At 71.4% G+C, this 15341-nt stretch overlaps 1 protein-coding gene across 1 annotated transcript in view; it reads right to left on the bottom strand.

Annotated features, from left to right (window-relative positions):
* RPA1 (replication protein A1) overlaps positions 1–15341 on the bottom strand; it is a 71793-nt gene that overhangs the window by 19752 nt on the left and 36700 nt on the right. The window contains exons 12-13 of the mRNA XM_048518595.1: positions 14093–14241; positions 8866–9025 (exon numbers count right to left, since the gene is read on the bottom strand). Of these exons, the coding sequence (XP_048374552.1) occupies positions 8866–9025; positions 14093–14241 (309 nt within the window). The remainder of the gene's footprint in view (positions 1–8865; positions 9026–14092; positions 14242–15341) is intronic.

Below are 15341 nucleotides of genomic sequence, written 5' to 3' on the forward strand. Positions count from 1 at the left end.
GGGGGGGGGTGGGGGGGGGGGGGGGTGGGGGGGGGGGGGGGTGGGGGGGGGGGGGGGTGGGGGGGGGGGGGGGTGGGGGGGGGGGGGGGTGGGGGGGGGGGGGGGTGGGGGGGGGGGGGGGTGGGGGGGGGGGGGGGTGGGGGGGGGGGGGGGTGGGGGGGGGGGGGGGTGGGGGGGGGGGGGGGTGGGGGGGGGGGGGGGTGGGGGGGGGGGGGGGTGGGGGGGGGGGGGGGTGGGGGGGGGGGGGGGTGGGGGGGGGGGGGGGTGGGGGGGGGGGGGGGTGGGGGGGGGGGGGGGTGGGGGGGGGGGGGGGTGGGGGGGGGGGGGGGTGGGGGGGGGGGGGGGTGGGGGGGGGGGGGGGTGGGGGGGGGGGGGGGTGGGGGGGGGGGGGGGTGGGGGGGGGGGGGGGTGGGGGGGGGGGGGGGTGGGGGGGGGGGGGGGTGGGGGGGGGGGGGGGTGGGGGGGGGGGGGGGTGGGGGGGGGGGGGGGTGGGGGGGGGGGGGGGTGGGGGGGGGGGGGGGTGGGGGGGGGGGGGGGTGGGGGGGGGGGGGGGTGGGGGGGGGGGGGGGTGGGGGGGGGGGGGGGTGGGGGGGGGGGGGGGTGGGGGGGGGGGGGGGTGGGGGGGGGGGGGGGTGGGGGGGGGGGGGGGTGGGGGGGGGGGGGGGTGGGGGGGGGGGGGGGTGGGGGGGGGGGGGGGTGGGGGGGGGGGGGGGTGGGGGGGGGGGGGGGTGGGGGGGGGGGGGGGTGGGGGGGGGGGGGGGTGGGGGGGGGGGGGGGTGGGGGGGGGGGGGGGTGGGGGGGGGGGGGGGTGGGGGGGGGGGGGGGTGGGGGGGGGGGGGGGTGGGGGGGGGGGGGGGTGGGGGGGGGGGGGGGTGGGGGGGGGGGGGGGTGGGGGGGGGGGGGGGTGGGGGGGGGGGGGGGTGGGGGGGGGGGGGGGTGGGGGGGGGGGGGGGTGGGGGGGGGGGGGGGTGGGGGGGGGGGGGGGTGGGGGGGGGGGGGGGTGGGGGGGGGGGGGGGTGGGGGGGGGGGGGGGTGGGGGGGGGGGGGGGTGGGGGGGGGGGGGGGTGGGGGGGGGGGGGGGTGGGGGGGGGGGGGGGTGGGGGGGGGGGGGGGTGGGGGGGGGGGGGGGTGGGGGGGGGGGGGGGTGGGGGGGGGGGGGGGTGGGGGGGGGGGGGGGTGGGGGGGGGGGGGGGTGGGGGGGGGGGGGGGTGGGGGGGGGGGGGGGTGGGGGGGGGGGGGGGTGGGGGGGGGGGGGGGTGGGGGGGGGGGGGGGTGGGGGGGGGGGGGGGTGGGGGGGGGGGGGGGTGGGGGGGGGGGGGGGTGGGGGGGGGGGGGGGTGGGGGGGGGGGGGGGTGGGGGGGGGGGGGGGTGGGGGGGGGGGGGGGTGGGGGGGGGGGGGGGTGGGGGGGGGGGGGGGTGGGGGGGGGGGGGGGTGGGGGGGGGGGGGGGTGGGGGGGGGGGGGGGTGGGGGGGGGGGGGGGTGGGGGGGGGGGGGGGTGGGGGGGGGGGGGGGTGGGGGGGGGGGGGGGTGGGGGGGGGGGGGGGTGGGGGGGGGGGGGGGTGGGGGGGGGGGGGGGTGGGGGGGGGGGGGGGTGGGGGGGGGGGGGGGTGGGGGGGGGGGGGGGTGGGGGGGGGGGGGGGTGGGGGGGGGGGGGGGTGGGGGGGGGGGGGGGTGGGGGGGGGGGGGGGTGGGGGGGGGGGGGGGTGGGGGGGGGGGGGGGTGGGGGGGGGGGGGGGTGGGGGGGGGGGGGGGTGGGGGGGGGGGGGGGTGGGGGGGGGGGGGGGTGGGGGGGGGGGGGGGTGGGGGGGGGGGGGGGTGGGGGGGGGGGGGGGTGGGGGGGGGGGGGGGTGGGGGGGGGGGGGGGTGGGGGGGGGGGGGGGTGGGGGGGGGGGGGGGTGGGGGGGGGGGGGGGTGGGGGGGGGGGGGGGTGGGGGGGGGGGGGGGTGGGGGGGGGGGGGGGTGGGGGGGGGGGGGGGTGGGGGGGGGGGGGGGTGGGGGGGGGGGGGGGTGGGGGGGGGGGGGGGTGGGGGGGGGGGGGGGTGGGGGGGGGGGGGGGTGGGGGGGGGGGGGGGTGGGGGGGGGGGGGGGTGGGGGGGGGGGGGGGTGGGGGGGGGGGGGGGTGGGGGGGGGGGGGGGTGGGGGGGGGGGGGGGTGGGGGGGGGGGGGGGTGGGGGGGGGGGGGGGTGGGGGGGGGGGGGGGTGGGGGGGGGGGGGGGTGGGGGGGGGGGGGGGTGGGGGGGGGGGGGGGTGGGGGGGGGGGGGGGTGGGGGGGGGGGGGGGTGGGGGGGGGGGGGGGTGGGGGGGGGGGGGGGTGGGGGGGGGGGGGGGTGGGGGGGGGGGGGGGTGGGGGGGGGGGGGGGTGGGGGGGGGGGGGGGTGGGGGGGGGGGGGGGTGGGGGGGGGGGGGGGTGGGGGGGGGGGGGGGTGGGGGGGGGGGGGGGTGGGGGGGGGGGGGGGTGGGGGGGGGGGGGGGTGGGGGGGGGGGGGGGTGGGGGGGGGGGGGGGTGGGGGGGGGGGGGGGTGGGGGGGGGGGGGGGTGGGGGGGGGGGGGGGTGGGGGGGGGGGGGGGTGGGGGGGGGGGGGGGTGGGGGGGGGGGGGGGTGGGGGGGGGGGGGGGTGGGGGGGGGGGGGGGTGGGGGGGGGGGGGGGTGGGGGGGGGGGGGGGTGGGGGGGGGGGGGGGTGGGGGGGGGGGGGGGTGGGGGGGGGGGGGGGTGGGGGGGGGGGGGGGTGGGGGGGGGGGGGGGTGGGGGGGGGGGGGGGTGGGGGGGGGGGGGGGTGGGGGGGGGGGGGGGTGGGGGGGGGGGGGGGTGGGGGGGGGGGGGGGTGGGGGGGGGGGGGGGTGGGGGGGGGGGGGGGTGGGGGGGGGGGGGGGTGGGGGGGGGGGGGGGTGGGGGGGGGGGGGGGTGGGGGGGGGGGGGGGTGGGGGGGGGGGGGGGTGGGGGGGGGGGGGGGTGGGGGGGGGGGGGGGTGGGGGGGGGGGGGGGTGGGGGGGGGGGGGGGTGGGGGGGGGGGGGGGTGGGGGGGGGGGGGGGTGGGGGGGGGGGGGGGTGGGGGGGGGGGGGGGTGGGGGGGGGGGGGGGTGGGGGGGGGGGGGGGTGGGGGGGGGGGGGGGTGGGGGGGGGGGGGGGTGGGGGGGGGGGGGGGTGGGGGGGGGGGGGGGTGGGGGGGGGGGGGGGTGGGGGGGGGGGGGGGTGGGGGGGGGGGGGGGTGGGGGGGGGGGGGGGTGGGGGGGGGGGGGGGTGGGGGGGGGGGGGGGTGGGGGGGGGGGGGGGTGGGGGGGGGGGGGGGTGGGGGGGGGGGGGGGTGGGGGGGGGGGGGGGTGGGGGGGGGGGGGGGTGGGGGGGGGGGGGGGTGGGGGGGGGGGGGGGTGGGGGGGGGGGGGGGTGGGGGGGGGGGGGGGTGGGGGGGGGGGGGGGTGGGGGGGGGGGGGGGTGGGGGGGGGGGGGGGTGGGGGGGGGGGGGGGTGGGGGGGGGGGGGGGTGGGGGGGGGGGGGGGTGGGGGGGGGGGGGGGTGGGGGGGGGGGGGGGTGGGGGGGGGGGGGGGTGGGGGGGGGGGGGGGTGGGGGGGGGGGGGGGTGGGGGGGGGGGGGGGTGGGGGGGGGGGGGGGTGGGGGGGGGGGGGGGTGGGGGGGGGGGGGGGTGGGGGGGGGGGGGGGTGGGGGGGGGGGGGGGTGGGGGGGGGGGGGGGTGGGGGGGGGGGGGGGTGGGGGGGGGGGGGGGTGGGGGGGGGGGGGGGTGGGGGGGGGGGGGGGTGGGGGGGGGGGGGGGTGGGGGGGGGGGGGGGTGGGGGGGGGGGGGGGTGGGGGGGGGGGGGGGTGGGGGGGGGGGGGGGTGGGGGGGGGGGGGGGTGGGGGGGGGGGGGGGTGGGGGGGGGGGGGGGTGGGGGGGGGGGGGGGTGGGGGGGGGGGGGGGTGGGGGGGGGGGGGGGTGGGGGGGGGGGGGGGTGGGGGGGGGGGGGGGTGGGGGGGGGGGGGGGTGGGGGGGGGGGGGGGTGGGGGGGGGGGGGGGTGGGGGGGGGGGGGGGTGGGGGGGGGGGGGGGTGGGGGGGGGGGGGGGTGGGGGGGGGGGGGGGTGGGGGGGGGGGGGGGTGGGGGGGGGGGGGGGTGGGGGGGGGGGGGGGTGGGGGGGGGGGGGGGTGGGGGGGGGGGGGGGTGGGGGGGGGGGGGGGTGGGGGGGGGGGGGGGTGGGGGGGGGGGGGGGTGGGGGGGGGGGGGGGTGGGGGGGGGGGGGGGTGGGGGGGGGGGGGGGTGGGGGGGGGGGGGGGTGGGGGGGGGGGGGGGTGGGGGGGGGGGGGGGTGGGGGGGGGGGGGGGTGGGGGGGGGGGGGGGTGGGGGGGGGGGGGGGTGGGGGGGGGGGGGGGTGGGGGGGGGGGGGGGTGGGGGGGGGGGGGGGTGGGGGGGGGGGGGGGTGGGGGGGGGGGGGGGTGGGGGGGGGGGGGGGTGGGGGGGGGGGGGGGTGGGGGGGGGGGGGGGTGGGGGGGGGGGGGGGTGGGGGGGGGGGGGGGTGGGGGGGGGGGGGGGTGGGGGGGGGGGGGGGTGGGGGGGGGGGGGGGTGGGGGGGGGGGGGGGTGGGGGGGGGGGGGGGTGGGGGGGGGGGGGGGTGGGGGGGGGGGGGGGTGGGGGGGGGGGGGGGTGGGGGGGGGGGGGGGTGGGGGGGGGGGGGGGTGGGGGGGGGGGGGGGTGGGGGGGGGGGGGGGTGGGGGGGGGGGGGGGTGGGGGGGGGGGGGGGTGGGGGGGGGGGGGGGTGGGGGGGGGGGGGGGTGGGGGGGGGGGGGGGTGGGGGGGGGGGGGGGTGGGGGGGGGGGGGGGTGGGGGGGGGGGGGGGTGGGGGGGGGGGGGGGTGGGGGGGGGGGGGGGTGGGGGGGGGGGGGGGTGGGGGGGGGGGGGGGTGGGGGGGGGGGGGGGTGGGGGGGGGGGGGGGTGGGGGGGGGGGGGGGTGGGGGGGGGGGGGGGTGGGGGGGGGGGGGGGTGGGGGGGGGGGGGGGTGGGGGGGGGGGGGGGTGGGGGGGGGGGGGGGTGGGGGGGGGGGGGGGTGGGGGGGGGGGGGGGTGGGGGGGGGGGGGGGTGGGGGGGGGGGGGGGTGGGGGGGGGGGGGGGTGGGGGGGGGGGGGGGTGGGGGGGGGGGGGGGTGGGGGGGGGGGGGGGTGGGGGGGGGGGGGGGTGGGGGGGGGGGGGGGTGGGGGGGGGGGGGGGTGGGGGGGGGGGGGGGTGGGGGGGGGGGGGGGTGGGGGGGGGGGGGGGTGGGGGGGGGGGGGGGTGGGGGGGGGGGGGGGTGGGGGGGGGGGGGGGTGGGGGGGGGGGGGGGTGGGGGGGGGGGGGGGTGGGGGGGGGGGGGGGTGGGGGGGGGGGGGGGTGGGGGGGGGGGGGGGTGGGGGGGGGGGGGGGTGGGGGGGGGGGGGGGTGGGGGGGGGGGGGGGTGGGGGGGGGGGGGGGTGGGGGGGGGGGGGGGTGGGGGGGGGGGGGGGTGGGGGGGGGGGGGGGTGGGGGGGGGGGGGGGTGGGGGGGGGGGGGGGTGGGGGGGGGGGGGGGTGGGGGGGGGGGGGGGTGGGGGGGGGGGGGGGTGGGGGGGGGGGGGGGTGGGGGGGGGGGGGGGTGGGGGGGGGGGGGGGTGGGGGGGGGGGGGGGTGGGGGGGGGGGGGGGTGGGGGGGGGGGGGGGTGGGGGGGGGGGGGGGTGGGGGGGGGGGGGGGTGGGGGGGGGGGGGGGTGGGGGGGGGGGGGGGTGGGGGGGGGGGGGGGTGGGGGGGGGGGGGGGTGGGGGGGGGGGGGGGTGGGGGGGGGGGGGGGTGGGGGGGGGGGGGGGTGGGGGGGGGGGGGGGTGGGGGGGGGGGGGGGTGGGGGGGGGGGGGGGTGGGGGGGGGGGGGGGTGGGGGGGGGGGGGGGTGGGGGGGGGGGGGGGTGGGGGGGGGGGGGGGTGGGGGGGGGGGGGGGTGGGGGGGGGGGGGGGTGGGGGGGGGGGGGGGTGGGGGGGGGGGGGGGTGGGGGGGGGGGGGGGTGGGGGGGGGGGGGGGTGGGGGGGGGGGGGGGTGGGGGGGGGGGGGGGTGGGGGGGGGGGGGGGTGGGGGGGGGGGGGGGTGGGGGGGGGGGGGGGTGGGGGGGGGGGGGGGTGGGGGGGGGGGGGGGTGGGGGGGGGGGGGGGTGGGGGGGGGGGGGGGTGGGGGGGGGGGGGGGTGGGGGGGGGGGGGGGTGGGGGGGGGGGGGGGTGGGGGGGGGGGGGGGTGGGGGGGGGGGGGGGTGGGGGGGGGGGGGGGTGGGGGGGGGGGGGGGTGGGGGGGGGGGGGGGTGGGGGGGGGGGGGGGTGGGGGGGGGGGGGGGTGGGGGGGGGGGGGGGTGGGGGGGGGGGGGGGTGGGGGGGGGGGGGGGTGGGGGGGGGGGGGGGTGGGGGGGGGGGGGGGTGGGGGGGGGGGGGGGTGGGGGGGGGGGGGGGTGGGGGGGGGGGGGGGTGGGGGGGGGGGGGGGTGGGGGGGGGGGGGGGTGGGGGGGGGGGGGGGTGGGGGGGGGGGGGGGTGGGGGGGGGGGGGGGTGGGGGGGGGGGGGGGTGGGGGGGGGGGGGGGTGGGGGGGGGGGGGGGTGGGGGGGGGGGGGGGTGGGGGGGGGGGGGGGTGGGGGGGGGGGGGGGTGGGGGGGGGGGGGGGTGGGGGGGGGGGGGGGTGGGGGGGGGGGGGGGTGGGGGGGGGGGGGGGTGGGGGGGGGGGGGGGTGGGGGGGGGGGGGGGTGGGGGGGGGGGGGGGTGGGGGGGGGGGGGGGTGGGGGGGGGGGGGGGTGGGGGGGGGGGGGGGTGGGGGGGGGGGGGGGTGGGGGGGGGGGGGGGTGGGGGGGGGGGGGGGTGGGGGGGGGGGGGGGTGGGGGGGGGGGGGGGTGGGGGGGGGGGGGGGTGGGGGGGGGGGGGGGTGGGGGGGGGGGGGGGTGGGGGGGGGGGGGGGTGGGGGGGGGGGGGGGTGGGGGGGGGGGGGGGTGGGGGGGGGGGGGGGTGGGGGGGGGGGGGGGTGGGGGGGGGGGGGGGTGGGGGGGGGGGGGGGTGGGGGGGGGGGGGGGTGGGGGGGGGGGGGGGTGGGGGGGGGGGGGGGTGGGGGGGGGGGGGGGTGGGGGGGGGGGGGGGTGGGGGGGGGGGGGGGTGGGGGGGGGGGGGGGTGGGGGGGGGGGGGGGTGGGGGGGGGGGGGGGTGGGGGGGGGGGGGGGTGGGGGGGGGGGGGGGTGGGGGGGGGGGGGGGTGGGGGGGGGGGGGGGTGGGGGGGGGGGGGGGTGGGGGGGGGGGGGGGTGGGGGGGGGGGGGGGTGGGGGGGGGGGGGGGTGGGGGGGGGGGGGGGTGGGGGGGGGGGGGGGTGGGGGGGGGGGGGGGTGGGGGGGGGGGGGGGTGGGGGGGGGGGGGGGTGGGGGGGGGGGGGGGTGGGGGGGGGGGGGGGTGGGGGGGGGGGGGGGTGGGGGGGGGGGGGGGTGGGGGGGGGGGGGGGTGGGGGGGGGGGGGGGTGGGGGGGGGGGGGGGTGGGGGGGGGGGGGGGTGGGGGGGGGGGGGGGTGGGGGGGGGGGGGGGTGGGGGGGGGGGGGGGTGGGGGGGGGGGGGGGTGGGGGGGGGGGGGGGTGGGGGGGGGGGGGGGTGGGGGGGGGGGGGGGTGGGGGGGGGGGGGGGTGGGGGGGGGGGGGGGTGGGGGGGGGGGGGGGTGGGGGGGGGGGGGGGTGGGGGGGGGGGGGGGTGGGGGGGGGGGGGGGTGGGGGGGGGGGGGGGTGGGGGGGGGGGGGGGTGGGGGGGGGGGGGGGTGGGGGGGGGGGGGGGTGGGGGGGGGGGGGGGTGGGGGGGGGGGGGGGTGGGGGGGGGGGGGGGTGGGGGGGGGGGGGGGTGGGGGGGGGGGGGACATCTGGAGAGCAGCAGGTTGCAGACCCCTGCTCTAGACCAATGAGAGGCTGTTGCTGGGGTGGGGGGGAAGTATCCTCCTGCTTGAATGTATAACCATTGCATTGTATATGCTAAGTTCAGTGTGAGTCTAAGTTCAGAGTGTGTGTGTTCAACTTTGTTCTTGCTGAAGAGTTCTGTATAGTCTTAGAGTCTTGCATAGCATAGACTTGTGTAACCTTGCAACTGCTAAAGTAAAACCTTCCTACGGAAAGAACATCTTGCATGGAGACTATTCTTTTCCAGAGTGGTAGGAGGCTGCAGTGAGCGCAAGAAGACTATAGACCTTCTCATCTTACCAGAGTAGCTCCGCTTTAAACTCTGCTGATAGGGACTGGTTTGTTCTCCAAGTCTGAGGCATCATAACAGCTTGAGCTCCGAAAATCAGGCTGGGTGTCCCGGAGTCTCACTCGCGTGACAAAAGCCACCGCTGCTCTACTATTGGACTTCATTATCATACCTTCAATTCTTTCCCATTAGGACTTCCCAAGAATGCACAGGCATTCTTGACATGAAAAAGTCTCCACACTGTACAAATGTATCTGTGCTATTTAGGGGCCGAGATAAAGTCATGCATTCATTAGCTATTCTCTCGCACATGTTTTGAGTACTTAATTGGCTGATTAATGGATCAACCATTAAGAGAATGCGATGAAGACCAGACCGGCGCTGGTCTCGACAATTCCCCTGCTCAAAACCGAGGTCTTGCTTTATTGATATGCGAACACAGTGAAGATGCCAGCACGGCTGTGGATCTCTTATTAACAGCAGTCAGTTTCTTTTACGAGACTGCCATTTGGGCATTAATATTTCTGCTCTGTTGGAATCGAGCACGGTTTCCAAACAGCGGGTGAGTTAAGGTGTTTCTCTTGTGTTATTTTTAGTTGGCTATTGATTGCCAAGTTTTTTTGGGTAAGTCCCTCTCCGCTTCAAACTCAGATCTGTAGGGAACAGCCGATCTCAGCAGGAAACTGCCCACAGCTGCCGCTCCGAGGCTCCGCTTTACCTTATCTCCTTGGCCGAGGTTCTCTGATTTAGCATCGTACAGAGTTTTCCAGTTGGTGTTTCCGCCCGCGGCAGGCCCACCCTGCGCGTTAGAGATGGAGGCGCATTCTTGAAGCTGGCCCTCAGAGTCAAACCTGGAAGCGAAAAAGGAGATTACTCCCAGTTCCAGGAAACAGCAGCACAAACGAGATTTTATTTTTGGTCTCCTGCACTCGACACAAGAAGGATGTGTTTTTTTAAAAAAATCAATAGTTGCACAGGAAACAATTATTGTAATTCGTGCATATTAGTCACTTAAACAGCATTTCAAGATAAGCTAATACGCTGTTTTTAATTAGTGCAACATTTTATAATCTGGAGAAACGGGGACAAACTCGGCTTTCACCAGCTAGTGGCCACAGTTAAACACTGGAAGTGTTTCGGGAGATGATGCACACAGTTAACAGACATAAGACCGCTGGAATGAGAGTTGAATTGTACACGACCATTACTTCAGCATAAGCTTGCAAAGAAATGCAGACGAAGCTTCAGAGATCTCATGTCTTCTGTCAGTAGCAACTACAGCCCCTGCTTATGAAATAAGTGGATGCTACTACCTTGGCACCAAAACAGCACTGTAATTTAATTTGTTTTTGCAAATCACTGGCTTTGATTCACCGGAGCCGACGGAGGAATGCTAACAAGCGGCTCCTATTGGGAAGGGATGAGATTCTCAGGGACGACCTGTCGGGCATTACTAGCAGTAGCAGATAGAAGTAATCTCGCTGAAATGGTAGCAAAACTGGGGTGGGGGGGTGGGGACAGGGACGGAAGCCCTCCCTTCTGAAACTCTTATTCCTTCATGCACACAGTACATTTGTGGGCGTGACTAGGCTGCAGGAAGCTGCACTTGTGAACACTGTTGGCCTTGTCAGCAACTGAAGGAGCCCAAGAGACCCAGAAGCGTAGCTGGGCCATACTGCGTCGGGTGCTCACTCTGTGTTTTCTGCCCCCCCCACCCCTTAGCTTAGTGACACAGTGCAGGCTGGAGAAGTGGCCTGTTCCCCCTTCAGGCTGAAAACGGCCTGGTGGGAACTACACTTCCCATGAGACCTTGGGGCTTGCAAGATCTCCTGGGAAGTGTACTTCCCACCAGGCCGTTTTCAGCCTGAAGGGAACAGGCTGCTTCTCCAGCCTGTACTGTTTCGCTAAGATAAGTGGAAAGGGAGGCACCACGGGAGGGGGATCCCCCCCCCCCGGGCGTGTGCCCAGTGCAACATGCACCCCTTCCCCCTGGTAACTCCGCCTCTGAAGACACCTATCATGGCATAAAGATGTGCACACAGGCTGAAGAACAGGCTTTTGGGGAGAATCACTTCCCAACCAGGTGAGGGGGAGACACTACTGAGCATTACTCTAAGCCTGCGCAATCTCCATTTGGCACCTGCCTTTTCTGCAAACCTCAAAGCAGCTCCTGACTCCCTCTGGCAAGTTTCCCTGGGATGCACAGCATGCTACAGTTTACCTGACTAATGCAAACCAAGAAAGGGCTTTGCATGCAGTAAGATTCAAAGTTCAACGTCAGGCCCCTCCCAGCTAAAGGATGCAGGGCGCCAGGTTCTCAATCCGAGACCCTGGAGCAGGGGTGTCCACGGACTATAATTCCCAGCAGTCCCACCAATTGGTCAAGCTGGCAGGGGCTGATGGGAATTGCAGTCCATGAACATCTGGGGCACCAGAGTTTGACACCCCTGCCCTGGAGGGTCATCATCAGATAGAGCAGACTGAACCGATGGAGTACAAGAAAGCTTCACAGGGCCTCCCTTCCCCACCCCTTCTTATAGAGCTGAAATTAGGGCTTGGATCTCTGACAGCAGCTGATGGGGAAAAAAAACCACTGGAGGGGCAGAGCTCTGCCCACGCATGAAAACGGAGAGGTCAACATTTTGAAAAGGAACAGGATAAACAATACCCTATCCTTTTGAGGTAGCCCTTCTGTCTTCTTTCTCTATTGCCCCCTCAGCCTTCCTTCTCTATTGCATCCTCGGCTCAAGACAGCATACAAAGATCCCCATTCCTTCCTTTTCAGGAGAGTTGTAATTATTATCTGGGAATTGTGCATTGCATTTTTCACTGAATATACTACACTGCTCTGTGTCACCGTTCCCTGGGTCTCCAAATCCACTTTACCGTACTTATTATTATGTTTTTCCACGTAGTCTCTAATTTGTAATCTGGTTTTCAATTGTTTGTGTGCATTATGCTCTTTCCACAGCATGGTTTTTAACGGGGTGGATCTGCCATGAGTCTCAGCAACAAAAGCAGACTATAATAAACGAAGTAAATACATCAACCCTTCTGAGGAAAGTTAGGCTGAGAGAGGGAAAAGACCAAGGTCACCCAATGAACTCCCAAGGCGAACAGGGGTCTGAACTCACATAATCTCGGCTTCAGTCTTATACTTTAACACTATACCAGGTTGGCTCTTCATACAAGGGAGAAGATCGCAGATGTGTTTCTGCACGCCTACATTCCTGCTGGGTGACCTTGGGTTAGTCACGGTTCTTCGGAACTCTCTCAACCCCACCTACCTCACAAGGTGACTGTTGTGGGGAGAAGAAGGGAAAGGAGCTTGTAAGCCACCTTGAGTCTCCTTACAGGAGAGAAAGGTGGAGTATAAATCCAAACTCTTCTTCTTTTGAACTCATGTTTCCGATAAGATTTAAGGCTCCTTCCTGAACCATCACAGCCATACACCTCTGAATTCTTGATACCATGGGCTGGTCCCACCTTAGCAGTCCAGGAAGGACTGTCTTCTGGGGCCTCAGTCATAATGAAATTAGTTGAGAAGGTGTGTCACATTTTTGTCTGATAGTGACATACACAAAACCATAAAGCGTTGTAAAACTTCTCAACCCCCGCCCCCCCCCTCCAAAATTAACAAATGTATCACACACACACCTGAGCTTAAGGCCCAAGACAAATGGCTCTCCTGCTCCCCATTCATGATGGAAGAAGAGCTGGTTTTAATAACACACTCCCTCTATCTTAAAGAGTCTCAAAGGAGCTTATAATCACAATCGCGTCTTCTCCCTACAACAGGCACTTTATAGGGAAGGTGGGGTTCGGAGAGAACTGCGACTTGCCCAAGGTCACCCAGCAGGCTTCATGTGTAGGAGAGGAAAAACAAAACCTGGTTCTTCATATTAAGAGTCCGCTGCTCATAACCACTACCTCACGGCTTCTCCCCAAGACATCCTCCTTCCCCACACACACCTCTTTTGTCTACGCTCATTCTCTTCAAACACGTTCTCGTCATCTAACACATGTGGATTCCTCTTAAATCCTTCCAGAAGCCTGAAAGGATCACGAATATCAGCCCACGCTGATACTCCACACTAACTAAAGACCCAAAGACAGAGCCCCCTTTCTTCAGTGAGTTTTCATACTGGCCATCAAATTAAACAGAAGGGGGGGGGGAGTGGGCCGAGACAGGCGGCCTCTCTGTCTCTGTTACAGCCTTGAGAGTGCCAAGAGCACTTAAGAGGAACAATGCACCAAATGCAACCGAGTGCATTAAAGCACATCCGTTACTAATGGACTGTTGTCCTCGGGAACATGAAAGGCTGAGAAAGTGTGCGCGCGCCTCATTTCTACAACTGGGGATTGAGACCCAAGATGAAGTAACTCTCACACAACCCTTGCACAGCGTATATGTGGCTTATCCAAGAACTGAGACACAGTTTCTATATGTGAGGTTTCCATTCCGGGATCAACCAGAGGATAACTGGTAAGCCAGCAGCAATGCCTCTTTCCCTACCAGGAATCTGCAACCGAGCAGCACCAGTAAGCAACATGGGGATTAGATTCCCGTTGCCAACAGCAAAATACCATTTGGGCATGACATCAAATGCCAAACAATGATGGAGAGCGCAGAATGAGGACGCAGGGGCCTTCTCACCAAGCTTTTCAGCAAACAGACCCCGGCGCCAAAGGCCAAAGGAGAAAGACATTTAAGAGGAACTTTTCAAACGAAGCTGGTCCAAGATATCAGAGGTGGAAAAGTCAAACCGTGCACTTTGCACTTGGGCATAAACCATTGAGAAGTTTTGCCAGGCAAACCCCACTGGAACAACAGGAAGTTTGCCAGGAGTGCTACTGATGGATTATTTGTCCCATGGGTCAAATTTGTCTCACATAGCACCATACTTAATGGCACCTAAAAGCTGCCATCTAGGTCACCAAGAGCTGCATTTTTAGGCACTATCTGAACAGAAAGTTCTTTGAAGTTAATTACATTACCTTAGATGTGTCAGGCTATAAGAGAAGAGTTTTGATTTGTATCCCCCCTTTGAGGAGACTCAAAGGGGCTGACAATCTCCTTTCCCTTCCCCACCCGCCCACAACAAACACCGAGGTGGATGGGGCTGAGAGAGCTCAGAACTGTGACTAGCCCAAGGTCACCCAGCTGGCGTGGGAGTGCACAAGCTAACTTGGTTCCTCAGATCAGCCTCCACAGCTCAAGTGGCAGAGCGGGGAATCAAACCCGGTTCCTCCAGATTAGAGCACACCTGCTCTTAACTGCTACGCCACTGCAAGGTCTCTTCTTCCTACCACCTAACCCAGTGATGGCGAACCTATGGCACGGGTGCCAGAGGTGGCACTTAGAGCCCTCTCTGTGGGCACACACAAACAGAGTCGCCCCCGCCCCCCACACATCTAGGCTGGCCTGGGCCACTGGGCCCGATTATTAGCATTAAACCTAAGACCTAGTTTTGGGGAAGTAGTGTAGGTGACCCTGTTAAGGGATGTTAAACCCCACTGATTTTCATGCAAAGAACTAAAGTGCGATCCTTTACCTGGGAGTAAGCTCGGTTGCTGGCAATGGGGCTTGCTTCTGAGTAAACCCTCCTAGGGTCATGATTCACCCGTTGGAAGAGTTGTACGGTTGCTTCAAAGCACGGTTTCTTCAAAGCAAAGCCATCGACTACCACCAAGCTTACTCCTGAGTCACGCATGCCAACCATTTTTTCTAAATGAAAACCTCAGTATTCAGGTTAAATTACCATGTTGGCACTTCGTGATAAATAAGTGGGTTTTGGGTTGCAATTTGGGCACTCGTTCTTGAAAAGGTTCTCCATCGCTGACCTAGCCTCTGCAGGCAAGGAGATTTTCCTCCCCCCACCAAATTACAGCCACTGAAATAGAGGAAACAAGGATACCATCCACGCAGCTTGAAGGATTCTGGACTTTCGGGGTTCATAATGATAGTGCTCGATGAAAGGACAGACAGACTCCGGCCGCCAAAATCCGAGACTCTGGCTCCCTTGATGGCCATCACAGGCTGCCGAGAGCCATCAAACTTTTCAGCCTGCAAAGACAGAGATGTGGGTGATGCTCTTCCCAGTATGGTGCAGCAAGAGTGAACTTGAAAAAAACAGCCACAATTAACCTAAGCACTCCTGTCTATATTTACTGTACTTTATTTATGCTCTGTCTCTGTAGGGACCTGCTTGAGGTGGCTCATAAAATAAAGAGAAATACAATCAAAAAGTCCTAACATCCTTTAAATTAATGACCATCACAAACATGCCGATAAAACTCAAAAGCACATAAAAGCCCAGAGGCAGAAAATGTGAGGATCGTTTCGGGTGCCGAACAATAGAGACTCGAGCTATGAGCGTATTGTAAAGCCAAATAAAAACCCTCTAGTTAACAGCCTGGGCGAAAAGAAATGTTTTGGTCTGGAAGTTAAAAGCAAGTAATGCAGGTGCCAGTTGAGCCTCAAGGAAAATAGCATTCCTCCACATGTGAGGGGGCCACCACTGGAAAAGATCTGTTTTTGGCTGCCATCTGCCCATCCTCTGCAGGGAGGGGCAGAGAGCAAGGCTTATGAGGAAAATATTAACTGGTGGGCTGGACTCCACTGGATTCAGCAGCAACCCCAAGATATATATTTGCTCCTTCAGGAGGAATGCAACCCTCACCAAAGCAAACTGACTGCTCAATCCTCAAAAAAATCTTTGTCATTGATCAACAGCACCTGAGTGTTCCGTGGAAGAAGAAGAGGAAGACGGATTGATAGCCCCCCTTTCCCTCCTGTAGGAGACTCACTTACAATCTCCTTTCCCTTCCCTCCCCACAACAAACACCATGTGAGGTGGATGGGGATGAGAGTTCCGAAGAACTCTGACTAGCCCAAGGTCCCCCAGCTGGCGTGTGGAGTGCACAGGCTAACCTGGTTCCCCAGATAAGCCTCCACAGCTCATGTGACAAGAGCGGGGAATCAAACCCGGTTCTCCAGATTAGAGTGCACCTGCTCTTAAACCACTACGCCACACTGGCTCTCACTGAGATCCAGTTAAATTCCATTACCATCTCCCAGGGTCTGCTCATGACATTCACAAACGCACCCAACTCAGTTGTTAAGGTGAAACAAAGTTGGGTTTCATCTGCCTATTGGCAGCATCA

This window comes from Sphaerodactylus townsendi, linkage group LG16 (assembly GCF_021028975.2).
Source record: "Sphaerodactylus townsendi isolate TG3544 linkage group LG16, MPM_Stown_v2.3, whole genome shotgun sequence".
Taxonomy (NCBI): Eukaryota; Metazoa; Chordata; class Lepidosauria; order Squamata; family Sphaerodactylidae; genus Sphaerodactylus; species Sphaerodactylus townsendi.